At 43.0% G+C, this 17,735-nt stretch overlaps 1 protein-coding gene and 1 long non-coding RNA gene across 4 annotated transcripts in view; one reads left to right on the forward strand and one right to left on the reverse strand.

The window, feature by feature from the left end:
• Window positions 1-7,554, reverse strand: part of LOC141935006 (zinc finger MYM-type protein 4) — a 44,612-nt gene extending 37,058 nt beyond the window's left edge. For all 3 annotated transcript variants that reach the window (XR_012626449.1, XM_074850887.1, XM_074850886.1), the window contains exon 1: window positions 7,285-7,554. Coding sequence is in view for 2 of the 3 variants with exons in the window: in XM_074850887.1 (XP_074706988.1) it covers window positions 7,285-7,326 (42 nt within the window). In the remaining variant the exon portion in view is untranslated. The remainder of the gene's footprint in view (window positions 1-7,284) is intronic.
• Window positions 7,555-10,128: 2,574 nt separating this feature from the next.
• Window positions 10,129-17,129, forward strand: LOC141935030 (uncharacterized). Its single transcript, XR_012626458.1, has 2 exons — window positions 10,129-12,226; window positions 15,069-17,129. It is a non-coding gene; the product is annotated as an uncharacterized LOC141935030 (long non-coding RNA).
• The last annotated feature ends 606 nt before the right edge of the window (window positions 17,130-17,735 follow it).

The following is a 17,735-nucleotide window of genomic DNA, read 5'->3' on the forward strand; positions in this document are numbered from 1 at the left end:
GGAAGACTTCACCTTGCAACAGTTTTTGCAGACACTAGTTTGATGTGCTGATCTGAAGCCTGCTAGACGTGTGGGCTTTGCAAATTAAGAAACGCACAGACACAAAACACACATCAAGCAAACAAACCAAGACATCCACAATAAAGGCTTTCTTTTAAAAACAAAGAACTTCTCCCCTCAAAGCCTCACCCCTGGCTATGCGCTGAACCTTCCTATTGTTGGTTAAGACACCACAAACAACCGTTGACACTGGGATTTTGGTTACATTAAATCTGTGAACTGAAATTAGGGAAATTCTGATTTCTCACAGCATAAATCAGAAAAACTAAACCGAAGTTACATGGATGTAAAAATCACCGAAATCAGGGTCCATGTCATAACAACATATGTTTCTGCTGTGATACTCAGCAAGCAATTATTCCAAACCAAATATTTCAGTTCAGTTACATATTTTAGCATCCCACAAGAAAGACAGCACTTTCCAGATTACAAATGTATACTTTTGGCCAAAGCTTTCAAAAGTATAGCTATTAAGAGATTATGTTCTGCAAATCTCGCGATCACCTTAATTCCACTTAACTCAGAAGCTGAGTAGCTCATTAAGAGAAAGCCATCACCGTGTCTTTTAAGGGAAAGCCTGTGCACATCATGCAACTAAGAAGCAATGAGGGATAACAGTCTGGGGTGGAGGACCGGTACTGTAACCTTGGAAGGATGTCTCTACTCAATGTCTCCCCCAAGAGGATAATTAACCATGTTAGTAATTGCTTGCTACTAGTTATGTTACTAATAGCGGGAAAAAAAAAAACAACCTTCTGTAAATTTCAAGAAAGTGAAACATGTATAAAACATAAGTCGTCTGCTTTTCATTATAATTTGTCCTCAAATAAGAAGCCTGCAAGATGGCTTTGCATGCAAATGAGGAAAATTTACAAATGTAGCACCTTCTGCTTGTTGATAAACACAGCAGGGATTATCAGCCCTCCTTCACAGAATGGTTTATATGTTAATAGGCCCACACTGGTGAATCATCTCATCTACCATTAGGTACTGCAAGTCTTTTCCCTTCTCGTAAGAGTTCGGTGCCAACAACAACAATTGGTGGTGAAAACTGGAGAGCCTGTATGTATATTCAGTTCTCTCTATTTCAGTATTTCTGTCCTTAAAGAGAAAAAAGCAACCATGTGATCTACTTTATTTTTCAAAGTACCTTCCTAACTCAGGCTTCCTTTTTGCCTGTTCCACTTCTCTTGCACATTCCTGTACAGTTCTATGATTTTCCCCTCCCCTGTTCCTATAAAAACTGGTATTTCTCTCTACCAGGCAGCTACAATTCCAGTCCCATTTGTAACTGTTGCCCTGGTTAGCTTCTACTTTTTCTTTTGCTATGAAGTGGTTCTTAGAATAGGCAGCTTAGTTGTATGTTCCACCTTTTTTGCGGATATTATTACAAGTATCCAAGGCTCTTCAGAATGAAATGCCTGAACACCTGTAAAAACAGGCAGAAAAAACACTAGTACTATGTGATCAGAGCTCTCAGCAAAGCTCCTGTGATTGCTTCATGGAGCGCTCGAGAACTGCCCTGTTACATGAACAAACACGACTCTGCACAAAACGCCTGCAAGGACTTGAACAACTACCACAGCGAGACAGTAGAAAATACTGACCCATGTCTGCTTGATTCTTCTGCCTGCAAAGAAGTGACAGAGGTGAAGCTTCCCTTACACAGGCATCCTCCCCCCAGTTAAACTTTCTTAAAACATATTTAACCAATCAATTTAGTAAGTTTCGAGATAACAGAAATTTTGCCAAAAGACACAAAAAAGTGTAATTTTTTCACAGAGCATTATACCAGGCAAAAAACATAATAAGGACCTGTCATAGTCTGCATTAACTGAACTCTATTTCATAAAAGCTTTCTTGACCAAATAACACCATTCAATAAAGATGAAATCTTTCCACTTCTTAGACTGTTTTAACAAATATCAAGATTCAAAAACCTACACAAATAAGTTATTCAAAAAATAAAAGAAAGCAAGTACTCCAAAATATCTCCTGTAAGAATAACTCTATACAGTCGTGCTAATTCTGTCTCAGGTTCTTCTCACCCAAATTTAGACAACTAAGCATTAGTTTATTAGGCGAGTGATTCAGGTTTCCTCTCTTTCCAATGGAAATGAAGAGGCTCCTGCAGCAGCAATTCATCCTGCCCTGGGACTGGGCAGATGACCTTTCAGAGATTCCCATCTCTTACACTCAGTCCAGAGAACCTGGGCGAGACCAGACAGATAACTATTTTGTGGGTACAGCTTATAGCATAAAGATAGCAAATGGAAAAATTTATTTCTACGCTCTCCTTTACACTGCTAAGAAAGTAAAACCAAGAACCTCCTCTCACAACTACTTGTCCTGTATTTCTCACCTACAATACGACAGTCTGCAAAGACTGTTTCAGCACAGGCACAGCAGCCTGACACACAAAGGTGACTTTGCAGGGTTTGTTGGTTCAGAAGAGCCCAGGACTCTTGCACTTTGTGCTCTCCTGTGCCACCCGCCGGGGCAGTTTGTGCTTTCTGACCACCACTGTGGACAGCAGAAGTCTAAGACATAAAGAGTGGGTCTTAAGTAACTTCTAATCCTGATGCCTCTCAGATCCAAGTACTTAGTTAACTCAGGACCAAGACTCAGATTTTTGATACTAAACTTCTCCAAGCTCTTAGAAGACTTCAAATACTTTTCTAAATCTGGACCAGCTATCAGAAGGGAGAAGGACCAAATGTAAAATTTTAAGTTTTGGTTTTGTTACCAAAAATCTGATGTAATAAACTTTGGTTATAATTGATTATTGTACATTTTTTACTAAAAACTTCAAAGGTGTTAGACACAACACCCTTTAAAACTACTTAATGTATATGTAAGTCCTATAATACTTCAAGCTACTTTTAAAATCAAACAGATATATCTAAAGCATATAGCAAATATGGTAACCAATACTATATACATCACCATTATTTTTCAATCAGTATTTACAGAAAGGACAGAATATATCATGTAAATTTTGGATCAGTACCAGATTGGTAAAGCAAAGTTACAGTCTCTTAAACTTTTTATTTCCCTTGAAATTTCTGAGTAGGACTTCCAGAGAGTCAAAGAGTTGGGCAATACGGGTCATCTACTCTAGGTCATGAGGGCAGCACCAATCTGCAGCCTGCTCAACATTTAAATCCGTCTCCCTTTCCCTGATAAGGTTCAAGAGCAGCTCGTGATGGCAGATTTCAATCTCTTTCAAACTCAGCTGTCATAGGGCTTTTACTTCAGACTGGTATGAGCTTCTAGAAATAAAGTAACCGCTCCTGGGATCAGCAACGTGCAAGGATTAGTTTATCACGGCCTCACACCTACAGCATTCACGGAACACTCTGCTGGACCTTTCCAATAACAGAGTTCATTTTATCCTCAAGTTATTTTCCCAGATTGACTCTTGCTCACGCTCTTTTTCATGTTTCCACTGGGCAACTAATTAAAAACCTCAACCTTGCGGGTGTACTCTACCCACCTCCCTCTTTTGCCCCAGCGGAAACACAATTCTTTTCTATTAAAGAACATAAGGCAGAACACAAGCTAAGATGATAAGACACTGAGAGCACGCACCATTCTGCTAACATGCTCTTGATGAAATATTCTTTGCTGGAGAAGCCTTATTTTGAAGAGTTTAGATGATCACAGAGAATAAGTGTTATGAGCAAAAGCAGGAGTGAGGTACAAGAGCACCGCTTTTATGCTGTTATGACACTTATAAAATGGATGATGGAAATCATCCGAACAGTCAGTCACTGACAGAAAACCCTGAAGAAAATTCACTACATAAAACTTGCTACAGGACTTGTTTAGGGCAAGGCCAACGTGAATTGAAATGTCTGGAAGGAATGATGGGATACGGCAGTCATTAAGTGAGAGAAAAGTTGAGATAACCTCTTCAAGAACATTGGGAATGATTTCAGAATTAATTCCCACTGTCCTAATCATGCAAGGGACCTTGAGGTGTGCAAAAAGAGCTTACTTAACTTTTCTGTATTTTATACAATGTGAAAAGTCCTAATGTAAAAAGACTGAGATCCATTATGCTTATTTTTAGAAGGTGAATTCAAAGATTATGACATCAAAGCATCCTTTGTGAGGTGCACAAGCCTTTGCAGAGAAACGTTTTCATCGTCTTTGTACCACTCAAGAGTAGTTCAGTAACAAAACTTTCTAAATGAGATGATCGCCTTCAAATTTTAATTAAAGCCATGCAAAATTAAAAATCTTTTGCAAACAGCTGTTGTATTGATGTAGACACCCAGGTGTTCACCTATTCACACCAAATTAATTTCCAAGAGACCAAGTGTCAAATTTCAGTAGTTAGCACTGTACAGACCAAACTGTCCTGTCTAGTTCAATGGGTCGACAGAGTATTGTCATAAATAAATGATCATTCTATTCAAAATATAAACTGTTCAAGACAATATTATATATACAAGTTAAAGTTGAGTTGCCTCAAATATTTGTATAAACTAAATAAAAAAAACATACAAGCAGACACTTTTTAGGTTAATCTTGATGTTATTTAATAAGTAGGAAAAGTTAAATATGTTGATATATTTTCCTTAGAAAATACAAGTTTTGCCTTTGGGCAGAAATTAACCTTCTGTAAAATAACAATTTAGCCATAAAGACTTTCCAGATACTATTAAAAATCAAAATTAGACTAACTTCTATGTCAGTCCTACACTGGCAAAAACTATCTTTTTTAGTTTGTTGCTCATTATTGTGGATTCAGCTAAAAGATGGCACCTGCTTATCAATGGGTTTTGCAAAATGCCAGTTTCAGTATATATGTTTCTGGAATAATAATATTTGCAAAAGATTTTAATATTGAAAATAACCATTCTGAATACACCAGCACTTGCTAAGTTCCTCTCTGAAGAAATTATTAAATTAGTCTTGATTTTTTCCATATGAAAGAAAATAATTTTTTTTATAAGGAATGCTCATTATTCCTTAGGCACAGGATTTGGAGGAGCCCCTCATCAGGACCTCTTGTAGAACAGGAACTGGACCACTATGGGGAAGAGAAATGGGATACATGGGTCTTCCAAGACCTCATTAATTATGGCTTTAATGGAAGATATAGAAGTGTGCTGTATTTACAGTATGCTAAGCTCATTCTTCCCAGGTTCCATCAGTCATTTGAGCAGCCAGGAGACATTCACTTCTCCCCATGTTCCTCAAGAACATCTTGGTGCATAAACTGATTTTGGGATGGGGAGGGGACCTGAGGAAATTCACCCCTCAGACTCTGAAGACTGCAAACTGATAGAATGCAGCACACTGGAGCTACTATTTATTTTTAAAATCTCACAGGAGCCTTTCTGGCACAATTAAGATTCACCTCACTGTCAGACTTGGGACCAGGAAGCTATTTTCCTTCAAGCTAGATTGGCAAATTGTGTTTCCTCTTTCCTTACTCACTTGCCTGGGGGCAATTCCACTTTCCTGGATCATCCTCAAATTTTGCCAAACAAGTTCTCTGCTTCTGAAGGAGCAGAGAATGTTGTCAACACCAATAGCAGGGGAGGCTTTCCATAATGCACAGGGACATGTGGAACAATAATTGATGGAGACTTCTGGACTTACCACCTAGTGGATAATTAACCAACTGATAGAGAAATTATTTTTCCTGAGACCAATGAAGATGATATTAACTCGATGATACTTTTTCATTATTCTTTAGCAGATAATTGGCAGGCTTGAGAAGAAAAAAGGCAATCTTCTTTTTTCTGCTGGTAATACCAGGTAACTCAACAGATAAACTGAGCATATCAAGGCAATGAGCATGAAGAGAAGAAACCACTAGACACCAGGATAGAGGTTGCTCTCTGAGCAACCTGTTCCAATGCTTGACTGCCCTCATGCTGTAGAAGTATCTTCTTATGTCCGCAAACATTTCCGTTACTGGGAATGAAGTTTAATTTAAGATTTCTTAAGTCGTTGTTTCATAAATAGATGGAAGTCTCATAACAACTTCCTAAGTTGTTTGCTCATAAATAAGTGGAAGTCTCTGAAAGACATGGGTCTGAGACAATTCAGTGATGTTCATTTCCATAACTGCAGAGTAGACAAACAATGTCTGGGCAACTCCTCCCATTAGACCCTGGAAGGTCAACTGTTCTGCTTAGCAACGGTTAGTTTCACCACAATCACACGTTTCATGTTCCCTGGAATAAATTCAGCAAATTAAACTTCTCTCACATGTAGGAATGGAAAACTTGAGCTAGTGTTCTTGTCTTTCTCAAGGCTGGAGAATGGGAAAACTTCTTCATCTTTGGGAAAAGGGAACTAGACAGCTCAGTCTTGCAATAGACTATGGGCTCTTCCACACAACTACAAATGTGACTTAACCTCATCTCTATTAGAAAGCTTTCCATCAAAAGTTACATGCATGCAGGAAAGAGGACTTGTCTTGTTGCAAGATTATTTTGAGGACCGCTTAAAAAGTTATTCTCCCTCAGTTACTTCACAGGCTGCAAGGTGTGAGCCACAAAGAACCCTCCATGTGTGTAAAAGCCAAAGTATTTCTTCAAGTGGATGAGTATGCCCAGGGTACTTACTGACCGAGCTGTGACAATGAAGGACCAAGTCTCAGGATCAGCATGGCTAATGGCACTCACACAATGGGTACAGCCTGAGTACCTGAGAACTGGATGAAACTGCCATCTTGACTCTCCGTGGTTTGACATGGACAATTGAAATCAGTTTTAAAAGAGCAGCAAGAACATTGTGTTTTAAACAAGGAGACTGGCGGTGATGATGGATCCTAGGGAGCTGTAAGTTTATTATTTAAGTGATGCTAAGATGCTTACGAAAACGATGCCTGGACACTCTCCTTAAGGAGAACTAAGCAAGAACTAAAGAAACCTTGAGAGGCAGCGTGGCTCGAAGGCCAGAGGGGACAGCACTGCTCGCCGGCCTGGAGCGAGCGGGCTGCCGCGACGCCCGGCCCGGGGACCGCCTGGGCCCGGCCGCTCGCCGCCTGGGGAGGCTGCTGGCCCCCCGGCCCGGCGGGACCGCCTGTCAGGGCCCTGGACAGCGGCGGGACCCGCCGCGCCTCGCACGCTGCATCCCGGCGGCGCTCGGCGATGTCCGGTCGCCCCGGCCGCGGCCGCCCCGGCCCCCGGCCCCCTCCCGCCCTGACCCCGCCCCCTGACCCCTCCCCTTTGACCTCCCCTCGCGCCCCCCACTCACCCTGGCGCGGGGGCCGGGCCCCTCCTCCTTGGCCTCCGCCATGTTGCGCCCCCCCCTCAGCTGCCCCAGCCCGGGGCGAGGGGCCGGGGGTCACTCCCTCTCAGCCTTCCCCCCCCTTCGGGGGGCGCCGGGGGGAGGGTCCGCGGGGTGCCGGGGCCGGCCCCGCGCCGTGCTGCGGCAGGAGGGGGCTGGCGCGGGGGCCCGGCGGCTCCCTCAGGGCGGCGGGGGGGGGTCGGACCCGCCAGGCCGCGAGCCCTCTTAAAGCTGCAACGACAAGCCCAGCGCGGGGCCCCAGCGCGCATGCGCCGCGCGCCTGCGCACGGCCGCGCGTCCCCGCCTCCCGGGCCCCCCCGCGCAGGCGCGGTGCGGCCACCTCAGGGCCAGCCTGGGTGGCTCCCCCAGAGCGGCAGAGGCCGGGGGGGGGGGGCTGGGGCCGGGGGCGGCCTAGCTCAGGCACCCCCAGGCGGGCTCAGGGCAGGAGGTGCGAAGCTCGTCCTGGGACGTGTCAGGCCCTGGTGGGCCTCGAGTGGCCCCATGGTGGCTGCAGGGCCTGTGACCTCGTGTCATGGCCGCCAGGCCTGGTCTGTGGTGGTGGCTGGCGGCGGTGACCCGCTGTGGCACCCTGGGCTGGCCGCACCTCGTCTCACCTCACGCTCCGCCAGGCTGGGGCTCTCTGGCGTGTCTGGCCATGACATGGTGCTCCCACCTCAGTGCTGCCAGGCCGCGGCACCCACCTTGTGTGCTCCCACTGTGCTCCCCAGCACCCCGCTCATCCCCAGGACACCCGCCTCGTACCCAGCACCAGTGGTGAGGCTGCCCTGGAGGACGGATCCAGGGGTGCGGGGTAGACCAGGACTGTGGTGATTTCCCTTCAGGACCGCTCCAGAAGTTGACACGTTGGACTGGTGGCCGTCCTATTGGAGAGGGTATGTATTTGTTTATTCAACAGGGTGTTCAGCACAGTACGAACCATAATTTAACAAAGTCATTGTGTTCCAAACCCAAAGCAATGAAAGGTTTTCTGCCCAAGTCTGTTCACTTTCAATTTTGGACTGCCATGGAGTCTAGAAGCACTTCCTCCCTGTGCTGAATCTACTGCAGAGTGGCTTTGAAGACAGTGTGGAGTATTTGCAGGACATTCTGTTTGTTCCCCTTGTTGGAATCAGCCTGAGAATATAAACCGATCTGGTTTTTGTTTGTTGTGCCACTGCTGTATCACTCATGAATGAACCATTATGTAATTTTTTAGTTAATTTAACATTTGTTGGTAGAACTGTAAAACAGCCATGTTTTTTAATGTTGGAATGGGTGGTTTATATTTGACCACATTTTTCCTCATATGGTGTTGATCAAAAGTTCATATAAGGGCTGTTTCTACAGTCTCTGAGGACTTAATCCCATGAAGATTTGCATATCTGTTTAACCTGAAATTCCTGAAATAGGGTTGCAGAAATCAGTGTAACCTTTCAAGGTTAAAACCTAAATATTTAAATCTTTGTAATATTGCCCGTCATTTTCATGCTTTCCAATAATTAAGACACTCAAAATGTTAGCCAGACATAGGCTTATTAAGAACAAATTTGAAACTATGTGTAAGATACAGATCGTTGCCTTTTTTATTGTGAACAATGTCAAACATTACCAGCACCCACAAGCAGTTGATAAGAACAATGTGTCTCCTTCTCCTTACTACTTAAATAATCTAACTGCTAATTAAAACTTTGTCTTAAAGAGAAATCTCCACTTCCTAGCTTTATCTGATTTGCACAATTAAAGGGTGGTATTAAGCAGCAGCTGCATTTCAATGGTGAATGAAGGGATCATTATATAAACACTGTCCTTCATCTGGCCTAAAATGCTAGATAAATAATACTGGGATTAATTTAGGAAATCCTGTCAGGTCTCTCTTTAGAAATGACTGCATTCCAAGGACAGTGAAATAATTAATGTAGTAATTTAATAAATTATGAATAATGCTTTTTACTTATACATTAATCCTCATCCTCAAGTATAAAATAATTCAAGCTGATGAATTATTTTTTGAAATTTCTTAGAGAATTGAGGTTTTTTTATGACAAAATATGTTATATGTAAACTGTGAGCTGGATGTGAAATTTAATAATTATTCAAAAAGTACTTTTATCCTTAGCTACAGATGAAAAGAATGAATATTTTAATATTTTTAACGGGCACAAAATATAGTAACAATAAAAGATGTTAATCTGACTTAATATTTATATTGGTGCTGTTTTCTGAATAGCTAGAAATTCGAATATATTCCAAATATAGGGCTGCCACATGTCCAGGTTCCCTCAGACACATCCACTAGTGCCCTGAGGAGATGGCAGCACATGTGGATGTTGGGCATAAAAGGCCGCTGTGCACACGCAGATTTCCCAAAAGAGTGTCTGTACCAGCACAGATGTGCTGTACATGTACAGATCATCTGAACACTGAAAATGCACGTATTTCTGGACGGGATTTTCTAGGAAGGCAGAAAATACAGAGAGAGAGAAAAAAGAGGCAATAGCCCTCTTAGAATATAAATATTTATAAATTACCTAAACAATTAGTTACAATGTTGAGAAATCCAAGTATTCAGAAGTCAGGAGGAAGACCTTAAAAGATGAGGTTGGTTTATGAATTAAGATCTTAAGGATAACAAACTTGCTTTTTCTTTTTGACCTCTGGTGTCTGGGGCATTATAGTGCACTGCTTTCACATTTTCAGGCTTAAGTTTAGAAAGGGGGGGGGGGGGGGGGGAGTTGTTTGTTTGGTTTAATTAAACCTATATTTTCATGTAATCACAGCTCCAAATGCTCTGGCATTCAGAATAACCTCAAATACCATGAGACTTCCAGTAATGTCACAAGACTTGACAAAACTGTTATAACTTCTTGGGGCTACATTGTAAATTTCCATAATATTTTGTAAAATGAAAATTTTATATGACTTGTTCAAGCATGCTAATGGGAACGAACATCTTTGTTTCATTGCATGGTTCTAATAAGTAAATTAGGGAGTTGATGGAAATACTTGAACTTTCAACATGCATCTGAAAATGCTTTCAGACCACTAAGCAAAATATTTTGGTAGAAATAGATCCTGTCATTAAAATAGATCATAATACAGCCATATGCTGTTGAAATCTGTGCCTGGTGGAAGGTTTGCTTAAACTGATACTATGGACAGATGAGAGGGTGACAGTAAGCGTGGACCATTTAAAACTAGATCAACCCTGATGTGTTCTGTAGACATCTCTCAGCCTGTTTTCTGAATAGGGCATTTGAACTAGAGCAGAATGTTTTCCATCTTGTTCAGACCTGACTTACTTTTGACTCTAAATGAACTGTATATGTACTAATGTGGCTAAAAAAGACACTGTATAACATGTAGATAATGTGGTTATGACTCTTGCAGAACAGACCTAGATAAATGTCTGGATAAGGCAGGGAAAAGATAAGATTGTTCCACAGTATTGTTTTTGAATTGCTTTTTAATTTACCCCTGGAGTGCCTATATTATAATCTGCTGCACAATTCTGCGTGAGACTATTCGTCTTTAAAACAGTGACATTTAAAAAAGAAACCATGGAATTCCTTTCACATGCAGGCTGCAGTTCAATGAACTGGATGAATGATCTTTCCACATACCCATGGGCATGCACAGCTGAATATAGATCACCCAGAAAACCTGCCAACCGTGCATACTGAGATCTAGCCACTCCTGCCTCTGTTCCAGCTCAGGCTCTCTTCAGAGAATTGCAGTTGCAGGTGCTTACAGTACTGCTGTGCGTTTCAGGCCAAACACAGATTAATAACGATGAATAATCTTGTTTCCTTTCCAGTGAGCATCCGAATAGGACAGGCTGTGTAAAGCGGGCTGAGAAACATGGCTGTTGCGTATGTTGTACCCACAGCCGGGGCCCAAGGGGAGGCTCAGAAGAACCGTGTAGGATGTACTGTATAAAAATATGGGACTTGGGAGTTAGCAAAGCATTATTTCTTCTGACTTCCAAGATACTGCATTGGGAAAGGTTGACCCAGCCTAGCTTAGGCCAGCGTAGCTGTACTTTGTGCCAGTAACATTGTGCTATTGCCAGTGGAGTTTCCTGAGCAAAATCCAGAGATTCTTTCAGGTTGTCCTCAATCCCTCTGCAAATCACACCTTTTGCCAGGATGGCATTTGGCCTCCAGTGGACACCATGACACAAGGACAAGCATCTAGTCCAGACAACAGGCAAGAGACTTGTTAAGAGCAGCGTGCTGGTTCACTTGGGGTGTGACACCAAGGATGGAACCAGCACAGCACCATGTGGCCTGAGAACAGGGACAGTGATGAGAGAACTGAGGAAACAGAACTTGGAGAACTGAGGGAACGCGAGAGAGGAAGAAAAAGAAGGCTTGGAGTTGAAATGTGGTGCTTGGGGTGCTTTTTTTGTCCCCATCATTGTGGCAAACTGAGACTGGATGTGACGAGAGGCCAGTCCTGCGTCAGTATGGAGAGGTGCGCTAGGCAGTGCTGATGGGAGCAGGAGGTACAGCCCCCCTGAATCCCAGTCCTCAACACATCTGGCCTGGGTGCACAAAGACTGTTTAAAGCCCAGAGGAGGCTCTGTTGGGGACTGAGGTTGAGTCTGGTCTAGGCGAGACAAACTGGCAGCTTTATCTCCTACTCTTCTTACTGGTCCGTTGAACCTAGAGGCACCTCCCCAGTGGAGCAGTAGTGACAGCTCGAGGAGATGAGCAGCCGGCAGCCTTTTCTGTCCTGGAGATGGACAGAATTGCTGAAACCTCTTCATTTTAGGTGACCCCAAACCGCAGACACTTCCAAGACAGGGCTATAATGACATAAGCAAAACCAGTGAATATTTCCATGGAGAAACAATTGCTAGTGAAGTCTCCTCTTGGCGCCTGAGCAGACTGGGGGGACAGGCAGTGAGGTGAGTTTGTCTCCCAGCTCTGGAGCTGCTCCGGCTTTGTCCCCCAGCATGTGGGGCTGGCTCGCTGGGCGGGATTTGCATTTCCGTGGCCCTGGTGATGTCAGGGCCCTGCCTCTGCGAGGTCCCCGGGGCTGGGAGGACAAAGGGGAACAGGAGGCTTGGAAACAACAAAGATAAGGAAATTGAAAAGCCAAGTTTTAAAAAGCGACGCATTCAGCGTGCTTAGTCATAGATACACAAACGCTGAAGGGCTGGCAGGGCCTATTTTCATTCTGAAACTCCCCCTCACGTCCCAGACTTGCTGGGCTGTGTTTGCTGTTGAGATAACATCCCCATCCCCCACCACCCACAGAATACTGAAGGAGCAGCCATTGCAAAAGGAGAGAGAGGAAAAAAAAAAAAAAAAAAAGGCAGTTGCCTTGCTCTGCCTGCAGGAGAAATGTCAGGAAGTGTCTGGTGGTGGGTGGGATGAAAGGAGGAAGCTGAACTCTAAAGAGAATATTCTAGCTCTGCTCCTGCAAACAAATGTCCCTCTGTATTTTGCTTGATAAGAACATCCAGGAGCAGGTCTTCCTGCGTTCAGGCAGGACGCGAGTGGAATAGTCACACATCTTCTGGGGGATTTGATTTATACACGCTGCATTATCCACAGCGCTCCATGAACTGGAGGGTGAAAAGATGTAAACAGCTAGAAAGAAATACAAGCATCATCAATAATTAATAGTGTCTTTTTGTAATGGGAATGATCCAGTATTAATTATGAAGTTAATTTCTATTTGGATGGATTTGTGGGTGTGTATGAAATTTGGACCAGGATTTAAGTTCAGTGCAATCATGCTTTTATTCTAATTACAATAATTATAAATCTATTCTGCATCTTCTTTTTAAGTCTAAATAACACAGGCTTTTGTTTCCAAACACGCCAGACATCAGTTTTTGCACACCAAATATGGCAGTTCTCAGATCCCCAAAGTGGATCTGGTTATAAATACAAAAGAAATTGTTTTCATTCATTGTCACTGTGCAACCCTGTGGAAATGCAAAAATAAGCCCGGAACACAGATAATAATAAGTACACTGGATTTCTAAAATCACAGAGTCAACAGTGATGATGGAAGTTAATTGCATAGATCATGAAATATTTAAACAGATAGTGACCAACATGTGCAAATGTGGTATCTAGACTTACACCCAATTCTGTGTTATAAACAGCTGATGCTACTCTGCATCAGTGACTCTCAATCTTTTTTAGCTGTAGCCTTAAAAATTGTCAGTATGCCATCCACAAAGTCACCATTTCTTGCAGTACTTTTGAAGCTTATTTTCTGTATTGTGAAAAAGTCTATGGCAGGAGCACAAAACTCAGAGGGAGAAGAGAACTAGGTTTCTTAGCTCACTATAGACCATCAGCTAGATACGTCGTGAAGACATTGATGTGCCCAGTCCACAGCAGGTTGCGGGCGGAGGTTAGCGTAGAGAGCAAGCAGAAAACTCATCTTTGTTGCAGTAGGTATTCTTACATGGTCATTAACTGTTTTCTGGTTAACGTATATAATGTAGTGAACTGTATTCACACCTTGCTTGTGCTACCAGTATAGATTTATTGGCAAGTTTTTCTGATGGAGATCCAGTTTATAGTAACAGCAGTTTTGTACCTGGCTCATAGCAGATTCTTGTGTCAAGGCACAAGACATGGAAATATGAATTTTCTCTTTGCTTTTGTGTCTTTGCTTTTGTTTTTTCACCTGCTCTTCTCCTTGCTGAAAATCTAAACTCCCACCACAGGTAAACTTCCTTCCTGTGACACAGCTCTGTGCTTCTTTGATCAGTAGTGGAAGAGTTAGTGTTGGCAACAAGCTGTCATTTCTGAGCACCCAGAGTAAAATAGGGTGAGATTAGTAAGAGCTCAAATTGTTTCAGACTGCTTGCAAGCTCTGCTAGGCATTGTGATACCATGATGTTTAGAGAGTGGTATTTGCCATAATAAGATGCCAAAGCCAATTTTTTTTTTTAAAAAAAAGTGAACTGTTAGACTTTTGCAAAATCTGAGTGTGCTCAAGGTCACAAATTTTGCCTGGGATAGGCATCATTGTCAGATTTATAATCCTCTGGGAAGTCGTTTGACTGCCTGATGCTACAGCGGTATTAGTTTTATCTCTGACTTCTGAAAGTTACTGAAGAGTGACATGAATAATCTGTGGAGTTGTTTGGCCATTTCTGTTTGGAGACCTCCTCCTGATTTTTTTATAGTAAGTTACACAGGAGTGCCCACTTACAGACTCTGGTTGCAGCTTTTTAACATCATCCTGAATTTCATGCTGTGACTACATCACTTTTTCCAAATGCAGAATAAAACTGTTTATTTGAATACTTCTATCATTTTCATGTTATGAAAAGTTATTTTCTAATTTTCTTATGGTTATCTCCTGTATGTTCCCAATGTTTCCCCTTTTGTGTGAGTTTATGTTTTGGAAACAACAGTGGATTAAAAAAAATACACAGAGAAGACATTGCCAGTCTTTAAATTTTTAAGAAATTCATGGCAGTCTGATGAAATACAGCATTGTGAGTGTGCTCACTTCTTCTGCCCCACTTACATTCCTTGCATAGCCAAACATTAACCAGAACTGCAGTTCAGAACTGCTGGTATTTTTTCAGAGCTGATGTATCCATTTTCTATTGAGCACTTGTCTCATCTGTAAGACTGAAGAACAGGATTCTCTCTAACAGCTACCTCCCATTCTTGTCACATTTATTGTCAGTGACGAAATTTTAAATTATCTTAATAGAAGAAATGGAAGCAGGTAAAGTTCAGTTATGCATATCTTGTTTCTCTCCACAGCTCAAGGAAATGTATAGATTGATGGCTTTGTGGTACAACTGTTGAGTGCTTCTGCAAGCCAGTAAGCGTCCTTAACTCCAGTTGACTTCATTGGAAGCAGAGGGCTCTCAGAGCCTCTTGGAAGACAGACGCAGCACGCTCGAGTGTGTCTTCAGCAGACATGCACAGTGTGTGCATCGCTCTGCCCACTGGCAGAACACAGCTACTGCTGGGAGAGGAGAAAACAGGCAGCCAGGGGAGGGAAAGGCCAGTTGTTCCACTGCTCAAGGCACCAGATTCCTCTTCTTGCCTTTCTGTGGATTGTGTGATTTTGGACAAGTTACGGGACTTCCCGACCTCAGAGTTCTGTTTTTAAACTGGGGTATGAAGTTGAACATGTTAATGAGATGGTCAGATACAGCAGCAGCGGGAACTACATGAGTATGAATGATTGCACTTTTCAGGTTATAATAGCAGTGTGTAACGTTTCCTTCTTGGTTTCAATGATTCCACCAGTTCCTTTTTCAGGCCCAGTGCTTGTCTTAGCCATCCTGTCTCACCAACCAAGCCCTCCTTTATAAACACTAGAACACAAAGCACTGTCAGAAAAAACACTGAGGACTAAAGCAGTGTTCTTGGATCTGCTAAGCAGTGCAAAGTAAGGCTCGAGATGCCCCCTGTGACTTTCCTTGCCCATCATGGAAAGGGGAGGGAGAAGAGGGAGAGGGAAAAGAGGGGATAGACCAGGGAAGTTTCCTGTTGCTCTTCCTTACTGGTCTGCTGAATGTTTCTTTCACAGAAGACCTTGTTTCTCTCTTTACGTGACTTTGATGCTAGATTGGATTTTGACAGAGGACTCAAAACTACTCCTACTTAAGACATTTCAGTAACTTAATTTAGTTCAGAGAAATTAGAAATGGAAAATCCTGAACTTTAACCCTCTCAGGTTGAGAGAACAGTCTCCATCAGAACTGTGAACTGGTGTCAGGATGCCATTGGTCTTTTTGGCCACCTGGGCACACTGCTGGCTCATTATCAATCCCCCCCAGGTCCCTCTCTGACTGGCAGCTCTCCAGCTACTCCTCCCCAAGCCTGTAGCGCTGCTGGGGGTTGTCGTGGCCCAAGTGCAGCACCTGGCATTTGGCCTTATTGAAACTCCTCCAGTTGGCCTTAGCCCATCGCTCCAGTCTGGCCAGGTCTCTCTGCAGAGCCTCCCTACCCTCGAGCCGATCAACACTCCCACCCAACTGGGTGTCCTCTGCAACAATCAACCCCTCCTTCCCTTCTTTCAATCTCTGCATTTGCTTGACTATCAGTGTAATCTCGTATCTGGCCCTGCATTGCTTTCACTCATCTGGCTTAAAAAATGGCCTACAGGCATATTTGTCATGGTATACAGGAAAAACCTCTTGGAGAGCAGATTTAATCTGTGTTCAAGAAGGGAGTGAAAACAGTGCAGAAGGGAGAGAACTCTCCTCACCAAGTGCCACAGGAAAGTTGCTGAGGGAGCAGCTATTAGCCACTCCTTTCACCCTGCCTCTCGGCTTTATGTACCACATATTGCTGTAGGCATTTTACTTCCTTCTTTATTCTATAAAAGGTGACTCTGTTATTCTTGAAACCGTGCTGAGCCCTAGAATAATGAAACCTCCTCTTGCAGAGAGGTTTATCCCAGCGCACCACAGACTGGACTAGAAGAGCCTGCAGCAGGGTAAGGACGCTAGGCTGCACCTTCGGGGTGCCTCACTGCTCTGATCTCCCTGTCCGCTCCTCCTTTTGCTTCCTGATTTTTAAAATTCCTGAGCATCTCTAGTTCTGTGACATACTTGAATTTGTGCAAACAGCCATTAAACTGTTTCCCTCTAGGTCAAAAATGCCCAGGGAATGCAGACACTGCATCTCCTTACAGCGTTTAATTGCTTCTTTAGCAGTGGTACACGTTGCTGTGATTCATGCAATTTTACTGTTTGTACATGGGACACTTACAGAACCTCATGGGGTAATTATTCTTAATTAGCAGGTTGGACACATGCCGCTCTTTCCTCCTGCAATCTGCAATTAATAATATAGAGATAATGCAGATTTCTTCTTGTCAGTCTTTTGTTTATGTTTATAGGAGGAGGAAATGGTTTAGGGAAAAATTATCTAAATCAGCCACCTGCTGAGATCCATGCCTTTCTTACCTGAAGATTACCCTGCGCTCCATGGCAGCTGAGACATTCGTAACTTCAGACACTCAGCATCAGCCGGATTCCTTCTTTCAAATATTCCTCTAAGGCCTTCTACAGGTCTTTTTCTCTCTTCAGTCATGGACCGCATTTTACCATGGCTTAATTCACTTTTGTAGATCAGTTGTATAGAGTATGAAAAATCTTCAGAAGTAGTAACACCAGTGTTATCTTTTAAGTAGATACTAATTTTTGGGGAGAGGGAAGGGTCTTGAGTTCTTCCTCCTTTTTTGCTTCTCCCAGCAGCCCCTATTAAACTCAACTAATGTCTCTATGCACTAACCATCCCGATAACCAGATCAGTATGAAGTACGGAGAAATACTACAGAGCTGCTTCCGATGTTATTGCAGTTGTCACAGAGTTTCCTGTCTCAGGCACAACGTTTATTTACAGTGGAACATACTGGGGAGAACATCTCAAGCTTTCTTCCTCAGTGTTTGTTTTTGTATGAGAACAGCA

This window comes from Strix aluco, chromosome 26 (assembly GCF_031877795.1).
Source record: "Strix aluco isolate bStrAlu1 chromosome 26, bStrAlu1.hap1, whole genome shotgun sequence".
In the NCBI taxonomy this organism is placed as follows: domain Eukaryota; kingdom Metazoa; phylum Chordata; class Aves; order Strigiformes; family Strigidae; genus Strix; species Strix aluco.